Genomic DNA, 16,063 nt, shown 5'->3' with positions numbered 1-16,063 from the left:
ATAAGGACGCCCACTTAAAAGGTGAATAAGGTATGGTGTTACGGACTATAGGGAGAGGTTTCTTGAACTACTGAGTACATCCACAAAGACACACCAGTGTCAATGAGGGAATTGTGAAGCACGCTACTCACCCATAAGGGTCTCAAGGCGCTCGGGGTGGGGGTGCAGCTCTGGCCAGTTGAAGAGCAAGGTTTACAAAACAGTTTCACAGCATTATCACAGTGGAAGCACCATGAAATTACCCCATATGAAGGCAAAAGTGAGAACGGCAACACCCTATATTGAATTGGGTGCATTGGAAGTGATTTCTGGAAATTATTTTCAATGTGGATAAAGTTATAAAAAATATTACATGAACAAATACAAATTTTTATTACTCACCAAAAGTTAGGGATCTTATACACATGCTTTGTCCATTTTACACAAATGGCACACTTAAACTGAAATAACACTTGTTGGAAATGGGGGTTCTTATTGGCTCAGGTATGTATCCTGTGCAAGCAAGAACCATAATCCTAGCCAGGTTGAGTGTAGTACACACTAAAAGTTTACCCATGCTCACCCACTGGTAGCTTGGCACAGGGAAGTCAGGCTAAACTAAAGAAGCAATGTGTATAGTATTTGTGCACACACACACAGTAACACAGTGACTACACCACAATAGTACTCCACACCAGTTTAGAACAAGCTTTTGTAATGAAATAGATCTTACATTTACGAGTGTTTAAGCTATTGGTATTGTAAATGACAATGCCTTTTATTTATCTATTTTGATAATTAAGACATAAATAAAAGGCATTGTCATTGATAATGCCAATTGCTCAAACTCTGGTAAACGAGAGACCGATTTCACTTCAAAGATGCAGCCGCCGTTGTCCCGGGCTGCTTGGAAAATGAAAACGTGCATGGCATGCTGAATGTTGCAGGGAAGCATGTCATGCCTGCAGTAGGAGAAACTAATTGAAGAAAAAAATGCTTATAGACTAAATAAAACATACTGTGTAACAACATATGTAAAAGGGCCAGTCCTCATGGGAGGTTACAAATGAAGACAAGGCGGTACTGAGGAGGGACTTCCAAGCCTATTAACGAATCAGAAGCCAGCATTTACAAAGAACAATAACACAAGCCAATGAAAATTATGGGCGGAGAGTGGTAGGAGCTTTAAGTCCAAACTCGAAAACAGCATGCCTCGCAGCGCAGCACAATATTTATCTGAGTTGAGTAAAACAAGACCAAAACTATACAAATCAAACATACACAAGCCAATTTATGAATTTTGCAAGATTAAATCAAAATACAATGCTTAGAAGTCAATAGCTTCAACTGGGGCTCTCTAGTCGCGCTTATCTGGGGTAAATTCCGAAGTTAAATGCCAGCATTTGTAGAGCGTACAGCTACCTCCAACGGAAGTGTCCCGGCGCTGTCCGTATACCGCTTAGGAATCCTTCCTGGTTTTTCCCTATGAAATGTCCACTCCCCCAAGGTAAAGCTAAGAATCCCACCGCTGTTGTGGCCGTTGTGGACCGAAATTCAGTCCGACCGGTATGGAGCACGGGCCGATACAGGAGTCAAGCTGACCCTCTGACAGAATCTTGGATGCGTCAAAGCTCGGGATACTGCTTTGAACAAAGGAGGGGATGTATCGCTTTCGAAGGCAATTCGTTGTATTTGAAGTCGGACAACATCGTTGATGCATCGATGTCAAGAGCATTGTGCGCCGGGCCGAAGTGTTGATGTTGAAACTGCTGGACTGTAGGCGATTCGTTGATGTGAAGCCGCGCAGGGACGGGAATGTGTTGGAGTTTTGGTCGTGCATTGCAGACGTTGGCGATGTGATGTCTGAGACTGACGCAAAGGCGGTGTTTCAAAGTCACTGCATCAGCAAAGTCGGGCTACATTTCAAATCAAGGTAGTTGCGTGGTGCAGTTGGTGAGCACTGTCCACGGCTTCGGTACAGGCAGATTCGATATCGCAGAGAAATGCACCGGTTCCGATTAACGTTTTGGTGTTGATGCATTTGTTTCTAGGGTTGCAGCACAAAACATTTACTTCCAAGGACCCAGGACTGGGTTTGACGCCACTTGGCAAAGCAGGACTCACAGCAGAGGACCCCAGGTGCCGGTGGCAAGATGTCTTTAAAATCCCTGAGACTTCAGAAACAGGAGGCACGAGTAACAAGCCCTTGGAGAACCTTTAGAGATGCAGGATTTAGAGAGTAGAAATCCAATCCTTTCACTCACAGGCAAGAAGCAACCGGCAGAAGGCCAACACAGCAAAGTGACAGTACCTCCTAGCATCACAACAGCTCTTCTTCCTTGTAGAATATTCTCAGTTCCAGAAGTGGTGCTTATGACCCTGCCCTTTCCTGGCTTGGCTCCAAACACACTACAGGGGGAGTAGACAACTCTTTGTGTGGGGACACGCACAGCCCTATTCAGGTGCAAGAGTCAGCTCCTCCCACTCACTCTAGCTCAGGATGACCCATCAGCCTGGTGATGGGCCATAAGGATATGCAGGGCTCACCTCAGCTCCCTTTGTGGTCGACTGTCTTGAGGAAATGCACAAAGTTCAGCTATCACCCGATTCAGACGTGTATTTCAGAGACAGGCAGAGGCATAGAATGGTTAAGGTAAGAAAATGCCAACTTTCTAAATGTGGCATTTTCAGACCTGTCATTAAAAAAACAACTTTACTAAACAATGTGTTTTTAAATTGTGAGTCCAGAGACACCAAACCTACTCTTCCTATATGTTCCCAATCTGAATTTACACTTGTAAAGTGTTACAAGGGAGGTCCTAGACTAATCCATGAGAAAGATAGGCCTTGCTGTAGTGAAATACGAATTTTAGGGTATTTCGCTACCAGGATATGTAAAACAGAAAGGTACATGTCCTACCTTTTAAATGCACTGCACCCTGCCCATGTGGCTACCTAGGGCCTACCTTAGGGGTGACATTTGTCATAAAAGGAAAGGTTTGTGCCTGGCAACAACTTGCCAGATCGAAATGGCAGTTTAAAACTGCCAACACAGGCTCTGCAGTGGCAGGCCTGAGACATGATTGAAGGGCTACTCAAGTGGGTGGCACAATCAGTCCTGCAGCATTTTTAGCATTTGATTTACAGGCCCTGGGCACATTTAGTGCACTGTACTAGGAGGTTGTCAGTAAATCAAACATGTCAATCATGGAGAAATCAAATACCATTACTTTTTAGACACAGTGCACATGCACTTTAGCACTAGTCAGCAGTGAAAAAGAGCACAGAGCCCTGCAGCCAGCAAAAAAGAAGTTCAGAACACAGTCAAAAACAGGGAGTCAGAAGGCAAAAAGTCAGGGGAAACTACGTCAAAAGCTGCCAGGTCTAACAACAGTGGGGCATATTCACAAGGAGTTAACTCTGAGTTTTCTCCATCTAATGCAGCACAATTGGAGATAGATTTAACACCCATTCACAAGCATGTGCAAACTGCAGACAACACCAGTATACCTTCGATCACTGCCCCCAAATTTGTCTCCACGGCGAACACCACCAACTAACACTAATGAGATGCAGAGTAGGAGTTCCCATTCAAAAACACACGAGAAAACCACAACACCACATTCACAACGAACTGCCAGATCTGCAAAGCAAAAACACGATAAACCATGGTAGCACGAGGGATTTTACACCTGCCTTTTGCTGGTGCTAAGCAGGACGACTACCCACAGCATGAAAGGGAGCCCAGCCAAGAGCCACACCTGAAGACCCACAGATGCCATGGAGGCAATGATCATGCAGCGCCAAATACCCATGATGGTAACAACATCCACCGCCACCACCCCCAGCCCCGCCATATTTTTTTAAAAACCTGCCAACCCCTCAGCATTCACCCGTGAATGCATTTCCATCTATCACTTGTAGATGCTGGCTGGCAGGGTCTTTCAATAGAGTGGGTGTACAGAGGCTGGGGAAAGGGCCTCTGTTGACACAGCAGTCTTCCAGGCTGCCTGCCAAATGTTAAATGAACCAGACAATGGCTCCTGCATTTGTTATTCACTTGAAATCCTAACCCTGACATCCTAATATTTGTAGGGCCATGTTCGCATTGCGATATCGCCTGGGTTGAGAAAGGTGACTTATCTGGTGCTGATGTGCCCGATCCACAGCTATCGCCTGCTAACGCAGGAATTACTATCGCCATTGCGATTCTGTTGTCGCCTGTTTTCTCCGCCATTTACTGTAATTATTGCCATGTAGCGCGGGCTTGGGAATACCACACTATCACAGTGAAAAAAATCGGGGTTAGGCAGTGCTAACTTTGCTGCTGATAATTTACTTTGGCGATAGATAGCACACGTTCTAGTGAATAGTGAATATGCCCCAGTGTGTTTTATCATTAGTTGTTTTGAGAAGAGTAAATGCCTCTGGCTAGAAACAATGGAGTTTATATTCTCCACATCTCTACATACGGACATTTTATAAAATGTGAAAACAGTAATAAGCTCATCATTTTGTGATTGTTAATAAACATTTTGCAGAACGTTCCCCATGTTGGAAACAAGTGCAATTTTACTTGTGAAATGCATGGTTAAATGCATTCAGAGGGCAGGAAGGGCAATAAAGCAACTACATATTTGGTAAAGGTAAGGAGAAATTGGCTTCTTCACAGTTAATTATATAGTACTTGTGGGGAGATTTTAAATGATTGCACGTGGAAATGCACATTTCAGTATCCTTTTCTCATGCAGATTTCACAATTTAATTTAAGTAGATTTTGCCAGGTCAGAGTACTCTTTGGATATCCATGACTGTCATAGTTTTCCAGAAATACTCATTGGAGCCTTTGTGAATGACATAAGTCTGAAATGTTCTCCAGCCATAACTGGAAGCCTATGGGGGTAGTTTTCTGACTTTTGCTACCTGAGCATTTTGAATCTTTCCTAATCCTTCATCTCTGCTCTTTCTTGTGTTTCAAAGGGGAACCCCAGGGATAATTTTGTAAAAAATCAAAAAGGCATTTGTGAGAAAATTACAGAAGTCATAGCAGAGAATATAATCTTGTTATTGAACGTTGTAATGAGAAATATCTCAAATATTCTTAATTTTAATTGTCAATTTTGCTTTCTTACAGGCCAGTCCAGCCCCTATAATTGTGAATACAGATACTTTGGACACTATTCCATATGTAAGCTACACACCATTTCACGATAACCCAGTAAGTGTCAATTTTACCTTCAAAAAAGCTCACTTTTTTGCTAATATGTTTTGTTGCCATATGTTGTGTTCTCTGTATTTGTACAGAGCATATTCTGCTAAAGGTCCAACCTTTCCTGCATTAAGAAGATGTGATTAGCTGAAATATCCCTGTTTAACTATTCTAGAAGCTGCATTCACCTATATGCAGGGCATGGCTCCTGCAGCGACAAACAACATTGCCTGTGCATATAGGACATGCGATTGTTACGCTTTTCTGACAATTCACTTCAGGAAACTAGTTCACTATTGCACATTTACTCCTTTGCCCTCTCACCCCAATCCAAGAACAATGACCAGGAAATTAAAGGTGGCATACCGGCTGTTAGACCTGGCACCATTGGCGTGGGCCTCCCTTCCATTTTTGCTGTTGCCTCATGTGTTTGTCTGGTGTTAGATGATTTGGGCATTGTGCCACTGTTGTCCAGTGCCATAGTGCGAGTGCTCCCTACTGTAAATTGATGTATTGATTAGTGGTTCCATGATTGGATATTTGGTTTACTTATCAGACCCTACTACAGTGCATTGAGTGTGCCTAGGGCGTGTAAATCCAAATTTTGCTAGTGGGCTTGCAGCACTGGTTGTGCCACCCACTGAAGCAGCCTTAAAAAATGTGTCTAAGGTCTGTCATTGCAAGAGCCGCGTGCCGTCTGGTACTGTCATGCTGACTGAGCAAGTGCAGCCAATTGCCAGTCCTAAGCCTTCCCTTGTCTTCACATTGGTCACCCCTATGGTAGGCCCAAGGGCAGGGTGCATTGTAAGTATAAGGTAGGACAAGCCTTGATGTGTGTGGCATGTCCTAAAAGTGAATTACAGCCATTTCCGTTTTTCACTAATGCAAGGCTACCTATTCCCCATAGGATAGAATGGGCTGCTTGATTGTTACATGTTTATAATCCTAGCAGACTCAGGGAACATGGTAGAAATTCGATTTTAGTATGCCTGGACTCAGAATAATAAAATACATATTTTAGTGAAGGTTATTTTAATATTCTCTGTTCGCAAATACCAGTTTTGGAAAGTAGGTATTTGCTTGCCTAACCATTTGAGCCCGCCTGTGCTAGGTTGTGAATTCCTTGTCTGGGTTTGTGTGTGACAGGACTGGGGAATTCCAGGAGACAGCCTGGGGCTGCCCGGTGGTGAGTAGGGAGATCTGCATCCAAAATGGGAGGGAGGGGTTGCACCTGGGACCTGAATAGGACTGGGCCTGCCCCCCACAGTGCTGGCGCCACCCCCTGTAGTGCGTCTGATGTCTCTGCCCTGCACACTGAAAGAAGAGAAGGAAGACTGTAAACAAAAGTGCTCCAGGACTGTACTTGCCTTCCACAATGCTGGCTCCACATCCTGTGGGGCGTCTGATGTGCCTGCGCTGCACTGTGAAAGGAAAGGAGAAGTCTGGTAAACAGAGTGCTTCAGAACTGGTTTTGACTGGGTACAGGCCCCTCTCCCCTCAGAGAAAAAAGGATTTGGGGGTATAAATATTGGGACCCTGATCCCAAGAAATTAAATCACTCCTGGAACTGAGAAGAAGAAACCTCCGCTGAGGAGAAGGAACCTGAAGAAACTGAGGAGAGACTATTCCCAAGCTGAAGTGCTGCTTAGGGGATTGGCCTGCAGTGGTTGCCTGACCACCTAGAGAAGAGAAATGACTTTGTGGATTTTACCTTTGCTTTTCAACTTGTGCTAAAAAGATCTCCAAGGGCTTGGAAGAGAGCTTGCACTCTGACCAAAGTCCCAGAACCAGTGGACTTCACTAGACATTGTGAAATGCTACTATTCCAGTGGCTACAGAGGCAGGGAGCTGTGACCGACTCTCACGACTGTCCCGGTGTCCTGTTGGCACTGCACTGTGCAACGTCCGCCTTGAACAACGCAAGCTCTGCGCTCACCAACTCCGTCTCGACGCCGTCAACGAGCCGTAGCCTGCACCGCAACTGGAAGGACATCGCAACGTGCAACGCCTCTCTACACCGAATCGAACTGGTCTGACCGATGCAATCACTGTTGCTGACTTCGAGTCCTGTGACCTCACCGGAGTTAGGCACTGCCTCGCACACTTCGCGACGCACCGCCCGACTCGCACCGCAGTCCGGACTGACCGACTCCAGCTCCCGAACTCAGGCTCGAACGTCGCACCGTAAAGCTGGAAGCACCGCAACGAGCAACGTCCGCTGGATTTGTTAGACTCTGTGTTCTTTCAGCACGCTGCAGCCGGACAAGGCTACCGACTTGCACTGAACTTTGATTTACACCTCTTTAACCATAACTCTTGAAATTTGAAAGTACTGTGGATTCTTTTTGTCGTTTATTTGTCTTGTGGTAACTCTATATAAATTATAACTTATTTTTGATACAAAACCTTGTGAGGTGTCCATTTGTAGTGTTGTCACTGGTTTACTGTATGTAGTCATAAATGCTTAACTTACATGGCCTCTAAACTAGCCTTGACTGCTCACGCCACGCCACCTAGAGTGTGAGCAGGGGTTATTTTAAGATGGGAATTCCCTTGCGCTGACTAGAGGAGAGGGTCCCTGCTTGGCACAAGTGCCTACCTGCGCCAACCAGAGACCCCCAATTATAACATTGGAAGTCAAGCGGAAAGGATTTCGAATTTACATTTGTGACTCATACCCAGTGATTGGTGAACACTACTTAGTGAGTGCAGACCATAACGCAGCCATGTACTTCTGATACTTGTTTGTGCCAAAATCGCAATTATTTTAAAATCATGCCTGGTTCAGTCAGAATAGAAAAGGCAGTGTCCATTGCATCTGTTGACTGTGATTGGGAGGAAGAGAAACTAGAAAGCTACACCAACAACCAGCTCAAGAGCTTCTGCAAAAAGTTTAAAATATCAGTAGCTGTAATCACCAAAAAGGAGCAATACCACAAGGTGCTGAAGGCCTGGGTTGAAGCAAGGAATGCCCCTGGTGATTTGTGAGATTATGAGGATACAAAACAGCAGCTTGGTGAGCCACTGGGTCTTGAGAGGAGGGGTGCGCCCTCCACAGTGGGTAGCAGTGTGTCTGCCCGAGGTCTGTCTCCTGAAGAGTTGGCAGACAGAAAAGAAAACAGGATGCACGAAATGGAGATGGCCAAGCTCAAATTAAATGGGCAACTGGAGCTAGAAAGCAATAAAATGGCTCTAGAAGTGGAGCTAGAGAGCAAGAAATTGGCTCTGGAAGAAAAGAGATCGCAATTGGAGCAGGACCAAGTTTTGAGGGAGTTGGATCTGAAAGCCAGGAGCCTAGAGAGCACTGCCTCTGGAAGCAGCACACCGCCAGCGCATGGGGAAGGTAGAGTGTACATCCCCACAGATGTGGTAAAGGAGTTTTTTAAGAATGATGATATTGGGCAGTGGTTCAGAGCCTATGAGGTAGCCATGTCTTCCCACCTGGTTCCTGAGAGAGATTGGGGAGCGGGGTTGTGGGAAAGTTTCCTTAGTGAGGGGCGGAACACAATGTTGGACTTGCCTTCTGAAGTCCATAACTCCTATAGCCACATGAAAGAGACACTCATGACTAGGTATGGTTTGACCCCTGAACTCTATAGGCAGAGGTTCAGGAAGTGCAAGAAGATAGAAAATAGTACCTGGGTAAAGTATGTCACTTTCTTTTGCAGAGCATTTGATGGTTAGGTAAAGGGCAGCAAAGTTAATGATTTTCAAGGTTTCTTGGATTTGATTGCATGGGAGCACTTGTCTGATAATTGTTTTCCAGAGCTGAGCCAGCACCTGATTGATAGCAGGCAGACTAACCCTAGGAAGCTTGGTGAGGAGGTGGACCGCTGGGTCATTACCAGAGTCCACAAGGGTCACATGGGAGACTCAACCAAAGGTGGGCAGGGTCCCCAGCAGAAGAGTGGGGGGGAACAAGGGTAAACCGAGGGAGTTCCGCAGAGGGCCCCAAAGTAATTACCAAGGGAACCAAGGGAAGGGTTCCCAGCCTCCCCCTGAGAGAAAGCCAGTGGTCCCGACAGGTAATCCTGTTCCACAGGAACCCCTGAAATGTTACCGATGTGGGGACCTGGGTCATAAGGCGACTGATCCCAGGTGCCGCCTGTTTGGTAAACCAGCACACACTGGTGCTCCGCCCCGGCAGATGGCTAATGTAGCCTTTGGGGAGGAAATAGAAGTCCAAGGTGGTTGGGGGCCCACAGAGATGTCCCTTGTCTCTTTAGGAGACTCTGAGGTGGTACCAGAAAACCAACTACCCAACAGCTCTAAGAAATATGGGCAGTGGGTGACCATTAATGGCCAAAAGGTGGAGGCTCTTAGAGACACATGAGCCAGTGTGACAGCTGTCAGGTGTCACCTGGTGTCTCAAGAGCAGGTTGTCCCACATGCATTCTGCTGAGTTGTTAACGCCGACAACACAGATAGTCATTGTCCAATGGCTCAGGTTCCCTTTGAGTGGGGAGGGGGTCTCTGGTTTTCTTCAGGTAGATGTGAGGCCCGCCATGCCTGTTGACTGTTTGTTGGGGAACGATTTGGAGAGCTCACCTTGGGAGAAGGTGGAGAAGAGTACTCACCTGAGGATGGTGGGTCTGCGTGACTGGGCGTGCATGACCACCCAGTCAATGGCAGCCAGTAGGGGTGCTCAAGAGGACCTGGAGCCTGAGAGGGAGGCCCAGGAACCTGCCTTAGAGAGAAGTAGCAGGGGGCGCGGGAAACTGGCCCCTGAAGTTCCCATGGCCCAGGATGAGGTAAACCCTGAGGGGGATGCCCTGGAGCCTACCGGGGAACAAGTAGCTGAACTGGGGGACCTGCCTGAGCTGACCCATTGGCAGCAAGAAGGGGGCCCCTCCAGGGAGGAATTCTGCATGGAGCGGAGAGAATGCCCTTCTCTTGAGGGCTTGCAGCAGCAGGCAGCAAACCAGGCAGCAGGTGATCAGTCTGGGTCACATTGGATCTATTGGGAGAATGGCCTCCTGTATAGTAATCCTAAGGATGCTGAGCCTGGGTCAGCCTGTGTGCTGGTGGTACCCCAGAGTTTCAGAGCCTTCCTACTGGGGTTGGCTCATGATGTGCCCTTAGCAAGACATTTGGGGCAGGACAAGAACTTTGAGAGGCTTGTCACCCACTTTCACTGGCCTCAAATGCGCAAGAGTTCAGACACTCGTTGCAGGACCTGTCAGGCATGCCATGCAAGGGGAAAGAGTGGGAGGAAGCAGAAGGCTCCTCTCCAGCCATTCCCTGTGGTCAGTTCCCCCTTTGAGCGGGTGGGGATTGACATTGTGGGGCCACTGGATCCCAAGACAGCCATGGGCAACAGGTACATCTTGGTCTTGGTGGACCATGCCACCCGGTGCCCGGAAGCCATACCTCTGAGGACAGTGACGGCCCCCGTGGTGGGACAAGCACTGATGGGAATTTTCTCACGAGTAGGATTCCCTCGAGAGATTGTGTCTGACCGGGGCACCAACTTCATTTCTAAGTATATGAGGTCCCTGTGGCAGGAGTGTGGGGTAACCTACAAGTTCACCACTCCTTACCACCCCCAAGGAAATGGGTTGGTTGAAAGGTTCAACTGAACCCTGAAGGGCATGATTATGAGTCTTGAGGAACCCATGAGGCGTAAGTGGGATATCCTCTTACCATGCCTGTTGTTTGCGTACCCGGAGGTACCACAGAAATCTCTAGGGTTCAGTCCCTTTGAGCTTCTCTATGGGCACTCGGTCAGAGGACCTCTGAGTCTGGTCAAGGAAGTCTGGGAGCAATCTCCCAGGAAACCTCCCCAGGATGTAAATAGCTACAAGCTGGCCTTCAGGAACCAGACTAGGTGTTTCAGGCAACTCACTGAGGCAAATCTGGAAGCCAACCAGGAGGACATGAAGCGGTGGTATGACCAGAATGGCACTCTGGTGGAGCTTCAACCTGGCCAGAAAGTGTGGGTCATGGCCCCAGTGTAGCCCTGCGTGCTCCAACATAAGTGGACCGGACCATTTGAAGTTGTGGAGCGCAAGAGTCCAGTTAACTACTTGGTGGACTTGCAGTCTTCAAGGAACCCCTTGAGGGTCCTGCATGTCAACCGCCTTAAGCCCCACTTAGAGAGGTCTGAAGTGGGCATGCTCTTGGCGACAGATGCTGGAATGGAAGAGGAGATTCAGCCTCTTCCTGACCTCCTGTCAGCCTCAGAGCAAGATGGGTCAGTGGATGGTGTTAACCTCTCTTCCACCCTGACCCCTGAGCAACAGAATGACTGCCGCCAGTTGCTGGGACAGTTTTCTGATCTATTCTCCCTGGTCCCTAGTATCACAGATAGGTGTGTCCATGATGTGGATACAGGAGACAGCTTACCTGTGAAGCACAAGTCTTACAGGGTAACTGACACGGTAAGGGCTTGCATCAAAGAGGAGGCCTCAAAGATGCTTGCACTTGGGGTGATTGAGTCCTCCAGCAGTCCTTGGGCCAGCCCAGTGGTCTTGGTCCCGAAGGCTGCAGCGCCGGGTGCCACACCCGAACTCCTGTTCTGAGCGGACTACCGAGGGCTCAATTCGGTTACGAAGACCAACGTGCACCTCATCCCCAGAGTTGATGAGCTCATTGATCGGTTAGGGGCCGCACGGTACCTCAGCACGTTTGACTTGACATCTGGGTATTGGCAGATCACCTTGACTGATGGGGCAAAGGAGAGGTCAGAATTCTCCACACCAGATGGGCATTTCTAGTTCTGTGTTATGCCCTTTGAGATGAAGAATGCCCCTGCCACCTTTCAGAGGTTGGTCAACCAGGTGTTGGTTGTACTGGATGAGTTCAGTGTCGCCTACCTGGATGACATTGCAGTGTTCAGTGTCACTTGGGAAGAACATCTGCGCCACCTCTGGGAAGTGTTGTTGGCACTGCGGAAGGCAGGCCTCACGATCAAGGCGAGTAAGTGCCAGATTGGGCAGGGTTCTGTGGTGTACTTGGGACACCAAGTTGGGAGCGACCAGGTGGCGCCCCTACAACCCAAGATTGAAACCATCCTGGCTTGGGAACCCCCCAAAACCCAGACAGAGGTAAGGGCCTTCTTAGGACTCACAGGGTACTACAGGAGGTGTGTCAAGGGGCATAGCAACATGGTTGCACCCTTGACAGAGCTGACTTCCAAGAAGCAGCCCAAGAAAGTGAATTTGGCTGACACCTGTCAGAAAGCTTTTGAGGCCTAGAAAGCTGCCATGTGCACGGCGCCCGTGCTCCTGGCCAGAGGCGGCCATAGGCATGTGCAAGCTGTGCACCTGCACAGGGCCACCAAACCCCAAGGGCCACCATGCCAATATATATCCTTAATATAATAATCCTCTGAGAATGGATACATATTTGCGTGGCGGCCCCTGGCAGGGATTTGGCAGCCTCCGGCTCTGTTCCACTTCCAAACACCCTGACCCCCCCCCCCCCCCTCTTCACTGGTCTCCGTGCTCTGCCCTGCCTAGACCCCCTCTTCCGGGGCCCCCTATCTACACTCCCTGCCCAGGGCTGCCATGAGCCTAGAGCCGCCCCTATCCTGGCACCCAACTTCTCCAAAGAGTTCATCGTTCAAACAGACACTTCAGAGCATGGTGTGGGGGCTGTTTTGTCACAGATGAATGAGGAGGGCCTAGATCAACCTGTAGCCTTCATCAGTAGGAGGTTACTTCCACGGGAACAGAGGTGGAGTGCTATTGAGCATGAGGCATTTGCTGTGGTCTGGGCACTGAAGAAGCTGAGACCACACCTGTTTGGGACTCACTTCCGGGTTCAGACAGACCACAGGCCCCTCAGAGGGTTGATGCAGATTAGGGGTGAGAATCCAAAGCAGTTGAGGTCGTCCATTTTCCTGCAGGGTATGTACTTTACGGTGGAACACCACCCTGGTACAGAACATGCCAACGCTGATGGTCTGTCCAGATTTTTCCGCCTTAGTGATGAGAACTCCCAGGAGGTAGGATAGTTTTCCGCACATTTCAGTTGGAGGGGACACGTGTTAGACCTGGCACCATTGGCGTGGGTCTCCCTTCCATTTTTGCTATTGCCTCAGGTGTTTTTCTGATGTTAGATGCTTTGGGCACTGTGCCACTGCTGTCCAGTGCCACAGTGTGAGTGCTCCCTACTGTAAATTGATGTATCGATTAGTGGTTCCCTGATTGGATATTTGGTTTACTTGTCAGACCCTAGTACAGTGCACTGAGTATGCCCAGGGCGTGTAAATCCAAATGCTGCTAGTGGGCTTGCAGCACTAGTTGTGCCACCCACAGAAGCAGCCTTGTAAAATGTGTCTAAGGTCTGCCATTGCAAGAGCCTGCGAGCAGTCTGGTACTGTCATGCTGACTGGGCAAGTGCACCCACTTGCCAGTCCCTAAACCTTCCCTTGTCTTCATACTAGTCACCCCTATGGTAGACCCAAGGGCTGGGTGCATTGGAAGTATAAGGTAGGACAAGCCCTGATGTGTGTGGCATGTCCTAATATTGAATTATAGCCATTTTCGCTTTTCACTATTGCAAGGCTACCTGTTCCCCATAGGATAGAATGGGCTGCTGGATTGTTACATATTTATAATCCTAGCAGACTCAGGGAACATGGCATAAATTCGTGTTTAGTATGCCTGGACTCAGAATAATAAAATACATCTTTTAGTAAAGTTTATTTTAATATTCTGTGTTTGCAAATACCACTTTTAGAAAGTAGGTATTTGCTTGCCTAACCATTTGAGCCCGCCTCTGCTAGGTTGTGGATTCCTTGTCTGGGTTTGTGTGTGACAGGACTGGGGAATTCCAGGAGACAGGCTAGGGCTGCCCGGTGGTGAATAGGGAGATCTGCATCCAAGATGGGTGGGAGGAGTTGCAGCTGGGAACTGAATAGGACTGTGCCCGCCCCCCACAGTGCTGGCTCCACCCCCTGTGGTGCGTCTGATGTTTCTGCCCTGCACACTGAAAGAAGAGAAGGAAGACTGTCAACAAAGTGCTCCAGGACTGTACTTGCCTTCCACAATGCTGGCTCCACCTCCTGTGGGTCGTCTGATGTGCCTGCCCTGCACTGTGAAAGGAAAGGAGAAGTCTGGTAAACAGAGTGCTTCAGAACTGGTTTTGACTGGGTACAGAACCTTCTCCCCTCAGAGAACAAAGGATTTGGGGGTATAAATATTGGGACCCTGATCCCAAGAAGTTTAATCACTCCTGGAACTGACTAGAAGAAACCTCTGCTGAGGAGAAGGAACCTGAAGAAACTGAGGAGAGACTATTCCCAAGCTTAAGTGCTACTTAGGGGATTGGCCTGCAGTGGTTGCCTGGCTGCCTAAAGAGGAGAAAGGACTTACTGGATTTTACCTTTGCTTTTCAACTTGTGCTAAAAAGATCTCCAAGGGCTTGGAAGAGAGATTGCCCCCTGACCGAAGTCCCAGTACCAGTGGACTTCACCATTATTTGTGAATTGCTACTTTTCCAGTGGCTACAGAGGCAGGTAGCTGTGACCGACTCTCACGACCAGCCCAGTGTCCTGTTGGCACTGCACTGAGCAACATCGCCTCAAACAATGCAAGCTCTGCTCTCACCGACTCTGTCTCGACGCCGTCAACGAGCCGTAGCCTGCACCAAATCGAACTGGTTTGACAGACGCGGTCACTGCTGCTGACTTCGAGTTCTGTGACCGCACTGTAGTTAGGCACCGCCTCGCACACTTCGCGACGCACCGCCCGACTCGCACCGCTGTCCGGACTGACCGACGCCAGCTCCCGAACTCCAGCTCGAACGCTGAACCGTAAAGCTGGAAGCACCGCAACGAGCAACGTCTGCCCCGAACAACACAATCTCTGAGCTTACTGATGCCGTCAACGAGCCGTAGCCTGCACCCCGACGGAAGGGACACCGTGACCTGCAACGCTTTCTTTTCCTGCACTCCAACGATCACCGGAACCTGCTCGCACATCCGTGCCGGCCGCCCCAAGGAAAATGTACTGTGTTTGAGTCTGTCGACATTTGAGTGGGCCTGGACCGCCGCGGTCTGCTGCATTTGTTAGACTCGGTGTTCTTTCAGCACGCTGTAGCCAGACAAGGCTACCGTCTCGCACAGAACTTTGATTTACACCGTTTTAACCAGAACTCTTGAAATTTGATAGTACTGTGGATTCTTTTTGTTGTTTATTGGTCTTGTGGTAACTCTATATAAATTATAACTTATTTTTGATACAAAACTTTGTGCGGTGTCCATTTGTAGTGCTGTCACTGGGTTACTGTATGTAGTCACAAATGCTTAAATTACATCGCCTCTGAACTAGCCTTGACTGCTCGCGCCACGCCTCCTAGAGGGTGAGCAGGGTTTTTTTTAAGAGGTTAATTCCCTTGCCCTGACTAGAGGAGAGGGTCCTTGCTTGGCACAAGTACCTACCTGCGCCAACCAGAGACCCCAAATTCTAACACCGGCCAACCACTCTCAACCTTATTCAGGGGACCCAGGATACCTCGACGTGGATGTAACTAAAAGGTTACCTTTTTTACAGACATTGTGATAGACCACAGCGGTTGAATTTATAATTATGCCAGTTACCTATAACTTTCTAATTTCCCTGGTTATATATTTTTTGAAATGACAGAAGGCTTTCAGTATATTTCTAAGTTTTTTTAACATAAGTCAAAATCCTACCTTTTTCACATATAACTCCACATTACCTTTTGTTTTTTTCGGTAAATGTATTTTTTTTTTAACGTAAAGCAATATTTTACTACACTACATTTGCCGCCAACACCTTGCTGAGGACAGCTTTTGGCCAAGTGCAGCAGGGTGAGTTGTTGTTTGGCAGACATATTCTTTTTTTTTTCATTGTTTGTCTTGGAAGGCTACTTTGGGACTACTGGGATCAGTGCTGGGTCACACAA

The 16,063-nt window shown here is 48.1% G+C and overlaps 1 protein-coding gene across 1 annotated transcript in view; it reads left to right on the top strand.

Annotated features, from left to right (window-relative positions):
- The window catches only part of LOC147696853 (disks large homolog 2-like), a 1,652,766-nt gene that overhangs the window by 784,027 nt on the left and 852,676 nt on the right, over positions 1-16,063 (top strand). Inside the window, exon 5 of the mRNA XM_086936079.1 lies at positions 5,114-5,197. Coding sequence (XP_086792205.1) covers positions 5,114-5,197 — 84 coding nt within the window. The remainder of the gene's footprint in view (positions 1-5,113; positions 5,198-16,063) is intronic.

This window comes from Lissotriton vulgaris, chromosome 8 (assembly GCF_964263255.1).
Source record: "Lissotriton vulgaris chromosome 8, aLisVul1.2, whole genome shotgun sequence".
Lineage (NCBI taxonomy): Eukaryota > Metazoa > Chordata > Amphibia > Caudata > Salamandridae > Lissotriton > Lissotriton vulgaris.
The sequence above is the reverse complement of the archived record's forward strand: the minus strand, read 5'-3'. Positions and strand labels throughout refer to the sequence as shown.